The sequence below is a fragment of the Hylobates moloch genome, unplaced genomic scaffold (assembly GCF_009828535.3).
Source record: "Hylobates moloch isolate HMO894 unplaced genomic scaffold, HMol_V3 SCAFFOLD_2, whole genome shotgun sequence".
NCBI lineage: Eukaryota > Metazoa > Chordata > Mammalia > Primates > Hylobatidae > Hylobates > Hylobates moloch.
This window is the reverse complement of record NW_026652277.1, coordinates 80,768,304-80,783,676: the sequence shown is the minus strand read 5'-3', so window position 1 is coordinate 80,783,676 and position 15,373 is coordinate 80,768,304. Positions and strand designations below refer to the sequence as shown.

The 15,373-nt window shown below is 37.8% G+C and overlaps 1 protein-coding gene across 1 annotated transcript in view; it reads right to left on the bottom strand.

Annotated features, from left to right (window-relative positions):
- Window positions 1-2,132: 2,132 nt before the first annotated feature.
- ME1 (malic enzyme 1) overlaps window positions 2,133-15,373 on the bottom strand; it is a 231,401-nt gene continuing 218,160 nt past the window's right edge. The window contains exons 13-14 of the mRNA XM_032152323.2: window positions 10,246-10,344; window positions 2,133-5,831 (exon numbers count right to left, since the gene is read on the bottom strand). Of these exons, the coding sequence (XP_032008214.1) occupies window positions 5,661-5,831; window positions 10,246-10,344 (270 nt within the window). The 3' untranslated portion in view covers window positions 2,133-5,660. The remainder of the gene's footprint in view (window positions 5,832-10,245; window positions 10,345-15,373) is intronic.

Below are 15,373 nucleotides of genomic sequence, written 5' to 3'. Positions count from 1 at the left end.
TTCTGTTTATTTTTGATATACAATTTGATTATGATATCCCTAGGTATGGTTTCCTTTGTATTGATCCTACTTGGGGCTTGCTAGCTCTAACTCTATCAGTTGATGCTTTTCATTAATTTGAGAAAATTCCTTTCCATTATCTCTTCAAATATTTGTACTCCAGTATCTCTTTTCTTTCTTTACAGGACCCAATAGCACATATACTAGACCACCTCATTTTAGCCAACATCTCTCTCTCTTTTTCCTTTCTTGCTCTCTCTTTATGCTTCCATTTGGAAATTTTCTGTTTATGTTAGACAAAAACCATAGGATTATCTCAACAAGTGCAGAAAAGGCTTTCGATATAACTCAACATACCTTCATGTTAAAAACTCTCAGTAAACTAGATATTAAAGGAACATACCTCAAAATAATAAGAGCCCTCTATGACAAACCCACAGCCAACATCATACTGAATAGGCAAAAGCTGGAAGCATTCCTCTTGAAAACCAGCACAAGACAAGGATGTTCTCCCTCACCACTCCTATTCAAGATAGTACTGGAAGTCCTGGCCAAAGCAGTCAGGCAAGAGAAGGAAATGAAGGGCATCCAAATAGGAAGAGAGGAAGTCAAACTATCCCTATTTGCAGGGGACACGATTCTATATCTAGAAAACCACATAGTCTTGGCCCAAAAGCTCCTTCAGCTGATAAGCAACTTCAGCCAAGTTTCAGGATGCAAAATCAACGTACAAAAATCATTAGCATACCTATGCACCACCAACAGCCAAGCTGACAGCCAAATCAGGAATGCAATCCCATTCACAATTGCTGCAAAAAGAATACAATACCTAGGAATACAGCTAATCAGAGAAGTGAAAGATCTCTACAAGGAGAACTAAAAAATACTGCTCAAAGCAATCAGAGAAGACAAAAACAAATGGAAAAGCATCCCATGCTCAAAGATCAGAAGAATCAATAGCATTAAAATGACCATATTATCCAAAGCAATTTACAGATTCAATAATATTCTGATCAAACTACCAATGACATTCTTGACAGAACTAGAAAATAATATTTTAAAATTCACATGGAACCAAAACAGAGCCCAAATGGCCAAGGCAATATGAAGCCAAAAAATAAAGTTGGAGGGATTACATTACACAACTTCAAACTATATCACAGGGCTACAGTAACCAAAACAGCATGGTACTGGTACAAAAACAGACACATAGTCCAATGGAACTGAATAGAGAACCCAGAAATAAGGCCACACACTTAAGACCATCTGGTCTTTGACAAAGCTAACAAAAGCAAGCAATGGAGAAAAGACTCCTTATTCAATAAATGGTGTTGGGATAACTGGCTAGCCATATGTAGAAGGTTGAAGCCGGACCCCTTCCTTATACCATATACAAAAATCAACTCAAGGTGGATTGAAGACTTAAATGTAAAATCCAAAACTATGAAAATCCTGGAAGACAACCTAGGCATTACCATCCTTGACATAGGAACAGGCAAAGATTTCATGACAAAGACACCAAAAGCAACTGCAACAAAAGCAGAAATTGACAAATACAATCTAATTAAATTTAGCTTCTGCACAGCAAAAGAAGCTATCAGCAGAGTAAACAGACAACCTACAGAATGGGAGAAAATATTTGCAAACTATGCATCTGACAAAGGTCTAATATCCAGCATCTATATGGAACTTAAACAAATTTACAAGAAAAAAACAACCCTATTAAAAAGCAAGCAAAGGACATGATCAGACCCTTTTAAAAAGAAGACATACACGCAGCCAACAAACATATGAAAAAAGGCTCAATATCACTGATCATTAGAGAAATGCAAATCAAAAACCATAATGAGATACAATTTCATTGTGACACCAGTCAGAATGGCTTCATGACATTCTGGCTATTATTAAAAAGTCAAAAAAATAACAGATGTTGGCAAGGTTGTGGAGAAAAGGGAACACTTACACACTGTTGGTGAGAGTGCAAATTAGTTCACCTATTGTAGAAAGCAGTACGGAGATTCCTCAAAGAGCTAAAAGTAGAACTACCATTCAACCCAGTAATCCTATTACTGGGTATATACTCAGAGGAATATAAATCAATCTACCATAAAGATACACACACACAAATGTTCACTGCAACACTATTCACGATACCAAATACATGGAATCAACCTAAATGCCATTAATGCCAGATCAGATAAAGAGAAGGTGGTATATGAACTCCATAGAATACTATGCAGCCATAAAAAAAGAATGAGATCATGTCTTTTGTGGGAACATGGATGGAGCTGGAGGCTATTTTCCTTAGCAAACTAGCACAGGAACAGAAAACCAAATACCACATGTCTTCACTTATAAGTGGGAGCTAAAGGATAAGAACTCATGAACACAAAGAAGGGAACAACAGACACTGGGGTCTACTTGACAGTGGAGGGTGGGAGGAGGGAGAGGAGCAGAAAAAATAACTATTGGGTACTAGGCTTAATACCTGGGTGATGAAATAATCCATACAACAAACCCCCCATGACACAAGTTTACCTATATAATGAACCTTTGCATGTAACTCCAAACCTAAAATAAAAGTTAAAAAAATGTAGGTAATTTCTAATGACCTGCCTATGAGGTCATTAATCCTTTCCTCTATGACCTCTAGTCGGCTGTTAAGCCATCTGTCTGATGAATTCTTAATTTCAGATATTTTATTTTTTTATATTTAGAATGTACATTTAGTTCTTTAGATATTCTATTTTTGTGATAAAGTTATCTTTTTCCATTTTTCTTTTTGTCTAATTTTATTAACATTAATGTTACTATATTCTCTTCCCTGACATCTCCTTCTCACTATATAATTTATTTGTTCCATGTGTGCTCCAGTAGCATTTTACATTTCTTTGGTTAATAGCAAAGTGAGCGTTTTATAAAAAATTGTTAAATAATTTTCTTGTTCTGGGGCTGTGCTCCCTTCCTAATATGCATGGCTGGCTTATGAAGAGAGGCTGGCACAAATTAGTTTTTTATCTACTTTATTGAGGCATTATTTACCAAAATATTTTTGAGTAAACATTTCCCTCAGACTTCTACTTCACTTCTCTCATGGAGATGCAGTCTTACAGCTATTGGTATATAACCGTCTCTTCTAAACCTGCACTGTCCAAACACTGCACTCGCCAGATGTGGCTACTGAGACCTGTGGCTAGTCTGAACTGAATTAAAATATAAGTGTAAAATATATGCTGGATTTTGAAGACAGTATGAACAAAATAAACTATCTTAATAATTTTATGTTGATTACATGTTGAAGTGATAATATGTTGGATATATTGGTTTAAACAAAATATATTATTACCATGAATTCCACCTGTGTCTTTTTTTAAATGACGCTACTACAAAATTTAAAATTCCACATGGGACAGGGCTGTTCTTAGACTGTAGCCTACGGAAAGGAGAAAAAACTATAAAGAAAGATGAACATGGATGTAAAGCTTACTTTCTTCATTTATTAGTTCTGTGGACTTGGCAAGTTACTTAAAATATCAACTTCATAAGGAAAGTGAGGGGACTACATTAAAATAATGTATGTGGGATACTTGACACCTAGTAAGTAACTATCTAATGCTTATTTCATTATCTTTCCCTGTGGACAAGGAAGTAGCTCACACATCACAGTGTCCAGAATATGTGATTACATATATATATATATATATATATATATATTTTTTTTTTTTTTTTTTTTTTCCTGAGACAGAGTTTTACTCTGTCCCCCAGGCTGAAGTGCAGTGGCATGATCTTGGTTGACTGCAACGTCCAGTTCAAGCGATTCTCGTGCCTCAGCCTCCCAAGTAGCTGGGATTACAGGCATGAGCCACCAAGCCCAGCTAATTTTTGTAGTTTTTAGTAGAGACAGGGTTTCACCATGTTGGCCAGGCTAGTCTTGAACTCCTGACCTCAGGTGATCTGCCTGTCTCAGCCTCCCAAAGTGCCAGGATTATAGGCATGAGCCACCGTGCCCAGCCACATATGTTTTAAATGAATGATGTTTGCACTGAAATTAGCAGTTATTAGAATATTTTAGAAATTCATCATACATAATCATATGACCCCAAGACCCAGCATTACAATGTAACATTTTAAGAAAAAGGACCATTATTTTATATTTTTATTCATTCACCTTTTCTATGCTTTAATAAATCTTTTGCATAGGTAAACACATTTAGTTAGAGCGATAAGACAACATAGAAACAGACAAGAAATACATAGACATTCTGATTCTTCTCTAAATAACTATTTTGAGGAAACTCTTGACTATATGTTACCTTTAGAAATACCTTAACCTCTTCTGCTCATACCTAAAACAATTTGTGTAACCTTCAACTTTCAATAAAATCATTTATAGTATAATTTATCTTGAACATCTTATACTCCTTAAAGCATTACTTCAAAAACAAAATTCTTCAAATAATTCTATAAATAAGTAGCAAATGTTATTGCACCTTAGCTTTATAATTTAAAATTTTTTCCATTACTTCAAACATTAGTTTCTAAAGTAAATTAATACAATCTGGGCATATAACTACTCTTTCTCATAGAATGGTATTAGTCATCAAGATATTTTAATCTTATGTAAGGACATTTCTGATACTGGGAACTTAATTATAATACTTTCTCCAAATTCAGGGGAAAGCGAGGTGATTATAACACAGTTGGCTCTTAATTACCTGAGTTAATTAAGAGGCCATTCTGGCAGGTAACTCCAGTAGGAACCTAACTTGTTGTCTTAAAGATCCTGAGATCTTTAAGAGGTCAGTTCCTCAGGCAGCCCTTTCTCAAGGATCTTAACTATATACTCTCCTTTCAGACCTTCTCACTGCTCAGGCTGTGCTGAACTGAAGGTGCCAACCTCTGGACAGGGGCGGCAGTCCACAGAGTCCCTGTAGCAACGGTATGGTAGCTGAAGGATGGGATGTTTGATCAAGGGGAAAAAAAGGTGCTTTCAGGTGGGATTTCTGACTCAGGATCAAGGTAATAAGAGCTTTACTCTATGAGATGTAACAATGACAAAGGAATATTAAAATCTAAGGCTGCACAAGGCATTGTAAACAGCAGTGATCTTTCTCTTAGAACTGTTAGAATTCGGTTGCACAAAAGAACATATATGATCTAGGACTGGAATAAAAATACTTGAGAAGTTATCTTTCTCCAGGCAACAAAGTAGTGTTATTTCTGCTTAGCAAAAGTTCACCTATGCCTAGATTCATTTCTAGCTTTTTTTTTTTTCAAAAGTAGATTTTAACAAAATGGTCAACAAAATAATTATGGGTTTTAATGTTGGTTATGTCAATTTATTACTAATTTTGGTCTTCCCATTAGTGTCCTGTATAAAAATGATGAGTTTCTCAGTAGTAGGTACAACAGCTTTTAAAGAGAATGTAGGCACAATAATTCAGACAGAAACCGTAAATAACCAGAAGGCAAAGTGAAGCAAAATTGTCTCATGTGATGTTTATCCCAATTTATATCGATATTCTTCTATCTATTTTTAGACTGTTAAAGTAAAATCTTAATCTAAGTATTTTATGAATCATTATAAAAGATTCCAACCTTTAAAAATTATGAAAGGTTTAAAGACCTCATTAATAGAGTTAGAAATGTTTGCTATTATCCTACTGGTCAACTTTGGTCTGTATTTTCTGGACCTCTTCAGGCCAAGAATAACAATCAGGTAGAATCTGATCATAATCAGTACTATACATCTGGGAGCGGACAAATGCTTCTTTGTTTTGCGGTTCAGGATAAACTGTGGCTGTCTTTTCTTGGTATGCATCTTTCACAATCTAGATATAAGAAAAGAATATTAATTATTTTAATAAATAGAGGTAATCATGAGCCCATGTGAGTGGAAGTTTTTATCCATTTCAAAAACACTGTGTATCTTATGTTTGCAAAAACATTAAGTGTATTATAATAAAAGCACATTTAAGCAATGAACATATAAGATGAAAATGCAATTATAACTCATATAGTGAGAGAGAAAAATGACACCAGCAACTAAGGAAAGTGTGAACAGTTGAGACTGATTCAAGTACTATCACATCTGGATTTCTCACAGAAGCCAGTGTTCAAAGTCTTGACATGACCTGACTGACAATTAACTTGAAATAAATACCTAAATAGTCCCGCTAAACTTGAACCTTGAATTTTCAAGACTCCCTGTTTTGACCACAGCCTCCTACAAAATCTCTTCCTGTACCCCAGGGTCTCCTGATCTTGCTCAGCTAATCATTTGGACACCACAGTCAGGATCAGCACTCTTTGCCAGTGTCACAGAATCTCTTGTCATCACGTCCTGTGTTTCATGCATAATTCTAGTCCCTCGTCTGGGAACCCCTCGGAGCTGGCTTTCTCCTTTTGTGGCTGTGCATCCTAGAACCATGCAGTAAACTTTCTGTGGTGCTATATTATTCTGTAGTCTGCACATTATACTTTTTTCTCTCTTTTCTTAAAACTTCCTCTTGTGGTTCCCAAAAAGCAATTCCAAGCCTTCCCCCATCTTCGAGTTTCCATTTGACTCTAATCACTCACTGGAGAATCACATCATCATATCACATCATGGGAGAAAATTTTAACTACTCAGAGAAGATGACCTTAATTTCCCTTTTGACCAACTCAGACTATCCCCTCAGTGTCTTCATACATCTTCTCTTTCCCTACTTTCTTTAAATGGATTCTCCTCATCAAAATTAATCACTTCATATATACTATTTAATTCACACCAGTTTTGTTTGTTTGTTTGTTTGTTTTGAGATGGAGTCTTACTCTGTCACCCAGGTTGGAGTGCAGTGGTACGACCTCAGCTCACTGCAACCTCTGCCTCCTGGGTTCAAGCAATTCTCCAGCTGGGTGCAGTGGCTCATGCCTGTAATCCCAGCACTTTGGGAGGCCGAGGCGGGTGGATCACCTGAGGTCAGGAGTTCAAGACTAGCCTGACCAACATGGAGAAACCCCATCTCTACTAAAAATACAAAATTAGCCAGGTGTGGTGGTGCATGCCTGTAACCCCAGCTACTCGGGAGGCTGAGGCAGGAGAATCACTTGAACCCAGGAGGCAGAGGTTGCAGTGAGCCGAGATCACACCATTGTACTCTAGCCTGGGCAACAAGGGCAAAACTCCATCTCAAAAACAAAACAAAACAAAAAACAACAACAACAACAAAAAAAACAAGCGATTCTCCTGCCTCAGCCTCCCAAGGGTTAACAGGCTCCTGCCACCACACCCGGCAAATTTTTGTACTGTTTTAGAAGAGAAGGGGTTTCGCCATGTTGGCCAGGCTGGTCTCAAACTCCTGACCTGAGGTGATCCACCTGCCTTGACCTCCCAAAATGCTGGGATTACAGGTGTGAGCCACCATGCCCAGCCAAATTCACATCAGTTCTTAAAACAATATTTATATGACTGACTTATTTTGGTAAGTCTGATTTCAAAGAATATCAGAATGATTAAGTATCTCATCTCAATGTAAAACTATGCATTTATGAACAATTAGGGTTATGAATACTGTGCTGTATTATGAAATGTCTATGAAAAAGCAGGAAACAATATGTATATTTCATAATTATAATAATGTTAGAAAATAAATGAAAGACAAAACAAACACAGGAAAAAAATAATACTTATATTAGAAAAATAGGATATTGGTTATTTTCCTTTTCTCTATTTGTTTTCCAAAGTGCCTATAATATGGTATTATTACTTTTTAAAACAGATTTGTTGAGATATAATTCACACAAAATTCAAGCATTTTAAGTGTACAACTAAACTATTTTTGTAAATTTACTGAGCTGTGCAACAATATTACCACATTCAGTTTTAGAATATTTCCATCACCCCAAAAAGATCCCTCATGCCTATTTAAGATGGCTATGTTAATTTTATAATAAGACACATTGTTTCATTACTGACATAAACTATGTGGAAACTCATCTCCTCTTTTCTCCCAGGTATACCATAGAAATAATCCCTCCTCCCAATAAAATCTTCACTCCCTCTGTCCTGTCAATGCCAAACTCTCTGACAGAGTGGCTTATATTTTATTGCTTTCCTAATTCTCTGCCTTCTGAACCTCTTGTACATCTTGAAATTTCTTTTGTAAAAGTCTCTGATAACTTGTTAAGTACCAAATAAAAGTCTGCATCTGTTTTTCTCTTCAGGATTTGGCTGTGTTGGTCACAATTTCCACTCCCATTCTGAAATTGTCTCTTTCCTAATTATTGACATGCTGCTCAGTTTGGAGTCTCTTCTTAAAATCCTGACCACTTTTCTTCTTAACTGGCATCTTTCTTCTGTCTTCTAGACAGAATAATAAACTATATTCTATTCTCATTTTTCTTTCCTTTCTATACTTGCTTTCTTGGCAACCTCACCCACTCCTAGACATTCACCAGTTACCACATGCAGAAGATGCCCAGGTCTTTTATCTAGCCTCTCTTTAAGTTTCAGTCATTTCTATCTACTTGATAAAATGGTACATCTGAATGTGCCATTGATACCTCAAACTTGCAGTCCACTTACATGATCTTACTCTCTGAAGTTGGTTCTTTGTTCTAATTTCTTAATTTCTGTGTATGTACTCTGTATTCTTCCATTATTCTAGGTGTGATATCTGAATCTTTTGGCACTCCCCTGCTGTCCCCTGCTTTTTTCTCCTCTAATCATAAGCTAACTCCTTTTCATTTAAATCTCCAGAATGAACTTAAAATGATAATATGCTATTCAGTATATTAATAGTTTAAACTACTTAAAAACTAGAAGATACATATTAGTAGAATATATGAACATACTTTTTCATAAATAGATAACCAAGCAGATTATTATGTAAAGGTTTTTAGAGAATTACTTCTTTTTTAAGAGTCTACCTTCAGTCAACAAGATAAATAATGATATGTGACTCTTAAATGGTGTCGTTTAGATAACTTGCTAATAGCTTAAGCTAGTAATTTTTCAATCCAGAGCAATTTGGCCCCTCAAGGGGATACTTGACAATGTCTGGAAACAGCTTTGGTTGATACAACTGAGCAGATGCTACTGACATCTAGTGGGCAGAGGCCAGGAATGCTGCTAAAGATTGTACAATGCCTGGGACAGCCGCATGATGGTTATTGACCCAAAATGTCTACATTTGCTGAGGTAGGGAAACCCCAATTTAGACATATAACTACCGTCATGGCTAAACTGTGTTCCTCCCACCCCAAATTCATTGTTGAAGCCCTAACCACTAGTACCTCAGAATGCGATCGTATTTAGAAATAGGCCTTTAAGGAGATAATTAAGTTAAAATGAGACCGTTAGAATGGTCTATAATCCAATTTGACGGGTGTCCTTATGAGAAGGGGAAATTTGGACACAGAAGCGTGTACACACACAGAGAAAAGGCCATATGGGGACACAGAAAGAGGGCAGCCATCTGCCAGCCAAGGAGAGAGGCCTCAGAGGAAACCAAACCTGCAAACATCTTCATCTTAGACTTCCAGCTCCCAGAATTATGGGAAAATAGTTTTCTGCTTTAAGCCACACAGTCTGTGGCTGAAATACTTAAAAACAGTTACTACATAACCGTGGTATGTAGTTATCCCAACCCAAGAAAACTAATACAATTACACTGCAAAAAAAGTCCAGTTATCTTCCGGCTTAGTTACAGAAAATTTCTCTGCCTTTGGGTTCTTCTTGGCTAACTCCTTCAGTAGCTCATCTGCCACCCCAACAGCTTTCAAGTTCTTTGTCCTCTTTATTTTGCCTTCCGCCCAGTATTATCAGTTGTGATCTGTCATTTGTGATGCCATACATCATAGTAACATGGATATGGAAGGTGGTTCAAGGTCTAAATGTTACTCTAACATATCTGTAATATTTTGGTAATTATCACTAATGTGATATAGAAAAGAATTACTTTAAAAAGGTGAAATGGGAGAAATCTGGCTGACAGAAAGCCCTAATGAATTATTTAAATTTTAGGAGAAAAAAGAATGATAGAGAGGGAAATTAATTATTCGGCCCAATACTTCCATTCTTCTCTGAGAAGCAAATGTAGCTCCTAAGCTCTACAGTGTCAGTGTGCCTCATTTCTCTGACTTCTGACATAGTAAGTTGATACAGATATACATTTCAAGGAAGCAGATTTTTAATATTTAAAAATGCATATTTAGCAAGAAAAGGAAGGAAAAATAATGAAGCTTAAACAAGAGTGGTTTTACCTTTTCTGCAATTTTCAGAGAAACATCTCTAATGGTATTCAAAGGAGGATAAAGCCGACCCTCTTCCAAGTGTTTATCTGATACTTGCTGAGCTATAACCTTATGAAAAAAAGAAAGAAAAAAAGTGTTTACACTTCACACGATACAATGTGGTGGGTATGCAAATAACTAAGTGAACGGTTACATATAATGGTCTACACAAAAACCAGTGACATTAATATGATTACCTAATTTTATCCCCACTTCTATCAACAAAGAAACTAAGCCCAGAGCGGTGTGGTGGTGGTTGAGATCACACAATTGGTGAAAAAGATGGGAATAGAATCTAGGTTTCCTGTTAGTCCACTTCCTTTTCTATTGTACCATGAAATGCTAGATACTTTCCAATTGATACATTAGGGGAACAAGGGAAAAGAAAAGAAAGAAAGAGGAAGATGATAGAGTAATGAAAACGGATCCCGAAAGCAGAGGAGGACAGCTATCCAAGGCTAAGCATGCCATTACTCCCAGCTCTGAGTCATATTCTTGTGCAGGAGGTACAGCAAAAGGCTGAGAAAGCTAGTTCAGAGTCTCACTACAAGTAGAATTTTAATTTTACACAGACTCTGGATTATCTAAATCACCTAATTAGCCTCAACATTTGCTGTCCCCAAACCATTCCCTAGTTCCAAATCAAACAGTGTTAAATTTTGTATTGAACCCTAAGGCAGAGAGGGAGACTTAGTAACCCTGATGTTCTCTCCAGCTCTAAGACTTTGATTAAATTTCTAGATGGGGGCAAATCTAAATCAGCTTATACCTAGGCCTTTGTTCCATGAAAATGTGGATGCAGAGAGGGAGTAGGAAACTTTCCTCTTTTGTAACACTTTAAATAATCAAATACTTATTTTTCAGTATATCTTAATATCTTTTAGATTTTTAAATCATGAAATTATTTCCAAAATATTACTTTTTGCCATCAGCAAATATATATGGCACTGAACAAGCATAACACTACAGAGAAGCTAAAAAACAGTGTTATTGTCCTTGAGAGATGTATAATTTAGTGAGGTAACAGAGTATGGGAAGAAAAAGAGAACGCTGAAAGAGAAGACGGCTTAGGCTAATGGTGAAATATGGGTGCTAAGAAATCCAGAGGAAGAGCAGTTCTGGAAGGCCTTATAGTGCACAGTGGCTTGAAAGGCAAACCTACAGGAAAGCCTGGAGTTAGACAAACAGAAAGTAGGTAGGCATTCCAGACAAAAAAACAGAGTCAGACCAAAGGCAGAGCTGTGTGTGAGCTGGACTCAGCACGCCCAAGTGTCCTGACCTGGTGGAGCAGAGGGTCTGGGTACAGAAATAAGGACTGGAGCATTATCAAAGTCAAAAAAGGAGTTTGGAGTTAAATCCTGTCGGTGACTAAGGACTTCTGACCAGGGACATTTAGGCAGAGGTAAGATGGGGGAAGGGAGAAGGAGGTAAAGTTACTAGTATAACTATTTGTTTGATTAGTATTGCTCTACATATTATACAAAATATTATAACACATAATTGTAGGGTGTTGACCATAATTTTATAATAAACTCATCATTTAACTCATTAATCTCTTGCCTTTGTAACAGGATGTTTGCCCTAGAATTGGTCATCAGGGTCCCAAACTTTAGGACAAAGAGACATTAACTATTCCACACTATCAGGAAGTCACCAAACAAGTGGGGCTTGCCATCTACCTCAGCAGTAGAATCAGCCCTGCCAACTCCACAAACCACAGCCACCCCCTTCCAGAAGGCTGAGCTAGTGAGAGGCAGGGACATTTGCTGGAACCATGGTTTGGCCTACTGGGTAATGTAGTGGCTTTTTCCTCCCCTCTTCTTGGTGCATGCTACTCCTTCTTAAAGGCTTGTGGTGTCCTCAAGGAAAGACTGGGGGGCATTCTTTTCCCCTACTCAGCGTGAGCAGTCACAGATATGTGTACTTAAGCAGAGAAGAGAATGGGAAAGGGAGAGCCAGACAGACGGGGTGGCTGTAAGCTGTATGCATTCCCATCAGTGGATCTGGTATGGGTACACGAGTTTCCAGGGTCAACTGGCCACAGCAGAGGAGGCCCCTGCATCCCTGGGGACCTGAAGAAGTGTAAGGAAGCTAAGCTGAAGCCAGACATCCTACATCAGAGGGCCAGATTTGGACCCTGCCAGAGAGGATTAGTGGAGTTAATAATCGAGTTAATAAAAGAGATGTTTGCCCTTTTCCATGCCCTTCCTTCTTTTCTCCAACATATTTGAAGAAGTAGGCCTTAACAAAAAGAGGGAGGAGGTTTCTCAGAGTCGAGCCAAACATTTCCCCCCAAATTCCTCAAAGTGCCAGCGTCAGAGAAAGAGTAAAAGAACAGATGGGTTTTCTCTACCTGCTACTGCAGGCCTCTCCTACTGCAGGGAGAGGACATGACATTTGAATTGGATATAAGATTTTGAACTGCACAGATGCTTAATTATTGTTCACTGATGTATTCTCAGCACTTAGAATGATGCCTAGCATATGTTAGGTATTTAATTAAAAGAATATTAAAAGAATGAATGAACTGAAAGTTATGGGCTCTTACCGAAATGTCACTAAGAGAAACAAGAGGGAGAGCTGGTGGAGAATGATTTAAAACAATGCCTGGGGCAAAATAAAACCATTTTATGTTAATTGCTCCACTGAATTGAAACTTTTTAAAAACTTTGTTAATTCTTGTTGTTCTGCAAAGGAGATGTGGCAGATTTAAATAATAATTTCTTAGATGTTAAAGCAAAAACTTTTCTGGGTGTCAGGTATTGTTATTTAATTGGATAGAACAAAATGAATAGCACAATGTTAAAAAGATATCAGAGCATGGTGGTTGAAGGCTCAGGCTCCGGTGTGAGGTAGACCTATGTTTGAATTCTAATTCCATCAATTACTATCTGTTTTGTATTTGGGCAAATTAATTAACCTTTTTAGCCCTCAGTTTTCTCATCAGTAATATAGGACTAATAATAGTTCCTAATTCATAAGGATTAAATGAAATAAATGCCAGCAAACAATTTACCACGGTCTGTCAGAAAAGTATTCAATTAGCTATTTTGTTTTATGTATGTATGTATGTATGTATGTATGTATGTATGTATGTGAAACAGGGTCTCACTCAGATTGCCTACCCTGGAGTGCAGTGGCACGGTTTTGGCTCACTGCAACCCTCTGTCTCCCTGGGCTTGGGTGATTCTGCCGCCTCAGACTCCTGAGTAGCTGAGACTACAGGTGTGTGCCATCATGCCCAACTAATTTTTTTTTTTTTTTGTATTTTTAGCAGAGAGAGGGTTTCGCCATGTTGGCCAGGCTGGTCTCAAACTCCCGAGCTCAAGCGATCCACCTACCTCAGCTTTCCAAAGTGTTGGGATTACAGAAGTGAGCCACTGCACCTGGCCAGCTATTTTGTTTTTAAAAAGAACCAATAGGCAGCCCACATGGCCAAATGGAAGCAAAATAGCTTTTGGTGTCAGATCTGGCTCTACAGTGTATAGATCGTTAGCTATTTGATTTGGGGGCAAGTTCTATAACGAATCAACTTCAAGTTTTTTCAAATATTTATACGACATAATATGTGTATTCCACCTATAAACACCAGGACACTGCCGGCATTCAATTTCATTGTTTCTTCTCTAGGATGCCACACAAATGTCATTTTCAGGAGATTGGAGCCAGTCACAGGATAGCTGAGTAAAGAAGAATTATTCTGAATCCTTACTCTCCATGTGTGACTGTCCATGATGATTACCTAAAGGGTCCTCTGAGCAGATATGGGAAAGGAGTGGAGCAAGGCAGATGAGAAGACACCAGCCTGTGATTCAGGAGAAGTGGTGTGAAGACAGGAGGCTGAGATTTGTCTTCCAGGTGTGAACAGGATGCGAGGAGTCTATTCCCAGGATACACAACAGACCACACAGGGCCAGGAGGGCTGATCGCCAGAGGTCCAGAAGACTGTCTACGGTGCCAGGAAAGCCAAAAATCTCTTCATGATATAAAAATGTCCAGAAATATTCTTTGAGATTGGTGCTAACCCATGACATTTCTAGTTCCATAAGAGATTCAACTAGTATTTTGACAATAATCCTAACAGTTATTAAATTTGTGGTTGCAAAACAAAATATTCAGAAATATCTCCTATATGTTACTTTTGTTAACTACAAAATATAATCTAGACAAGAAGTACTTTTCCTCTTTTTGGGGCCGTCTGGTAGTGAATGTCTGTGGTATTGTATTTATTCCTCCTGCTAAGATACATGACTCATTCTATTTAATCCTGTTCAAAAAGTATTTACTAATTTTCTGCTTTGTGCCTAGCATGGTGCTAGATACTACTGAAGTTTTAAAAGAAGTATGTGGAAGGCTCTCTGTCTTTAAAAAAGATAATCTACAGGCCAGGCACGGTGGCTCATGCCTGTAATCCCAGCACTTTGGGAGGCCGAGTCAGGCTGATCACAAGGTCAAGAGATGGAGACCAGTCTGGCCAACATGGTGAAACCCTGTCTCTACTATAAATGCAAAAATTAGCTGGGCGTGTTGGCATGTGCCTGTAATCCCAGATACCTGGGAGGCTGAGGCAGGAGTATTGCTTGAACCAGGGAGTTGGAGGTTGCAGTGGGCCAAGATCACACCACTGCACTCCAGATTGGCAACAGAGCGAGACTCCGTCTCAAAAAAAAAAAAAAGATAATCTACAATTTAGTTATAAAGGCAACACCTAATCTTTTACAATAAGAAGCTCTCAGGAGTGTATCATAACCAGAAATAAAATTAAATGTCAAAGTGTGTAATAAAGACAGCCATGGCTACGTAGAAAGATCAAGATGAGCTAGACTTGTCACAAAAAGATTCCAGGATGTGGTGGGATTTAAGCAGTACCCTAAAGGAGAAGCTTAGATCATTGGAGAATAATTCTCAGGTCTTTTCAGACAGGATAAGAGATAAAGCAGTTACACAGGCATACATATGCATGGTGTATTTGAAGGCTATGGGATGAGGGAGAATGAAAAGAATGCCAAGCTTCTAAGCTTTGCTGCCTGCTTGGAAAGGGGGTATCACTAATAAAAATGTGAATGCTGAGAGTGAGGAAAGATAAGTAAGGCTTTCA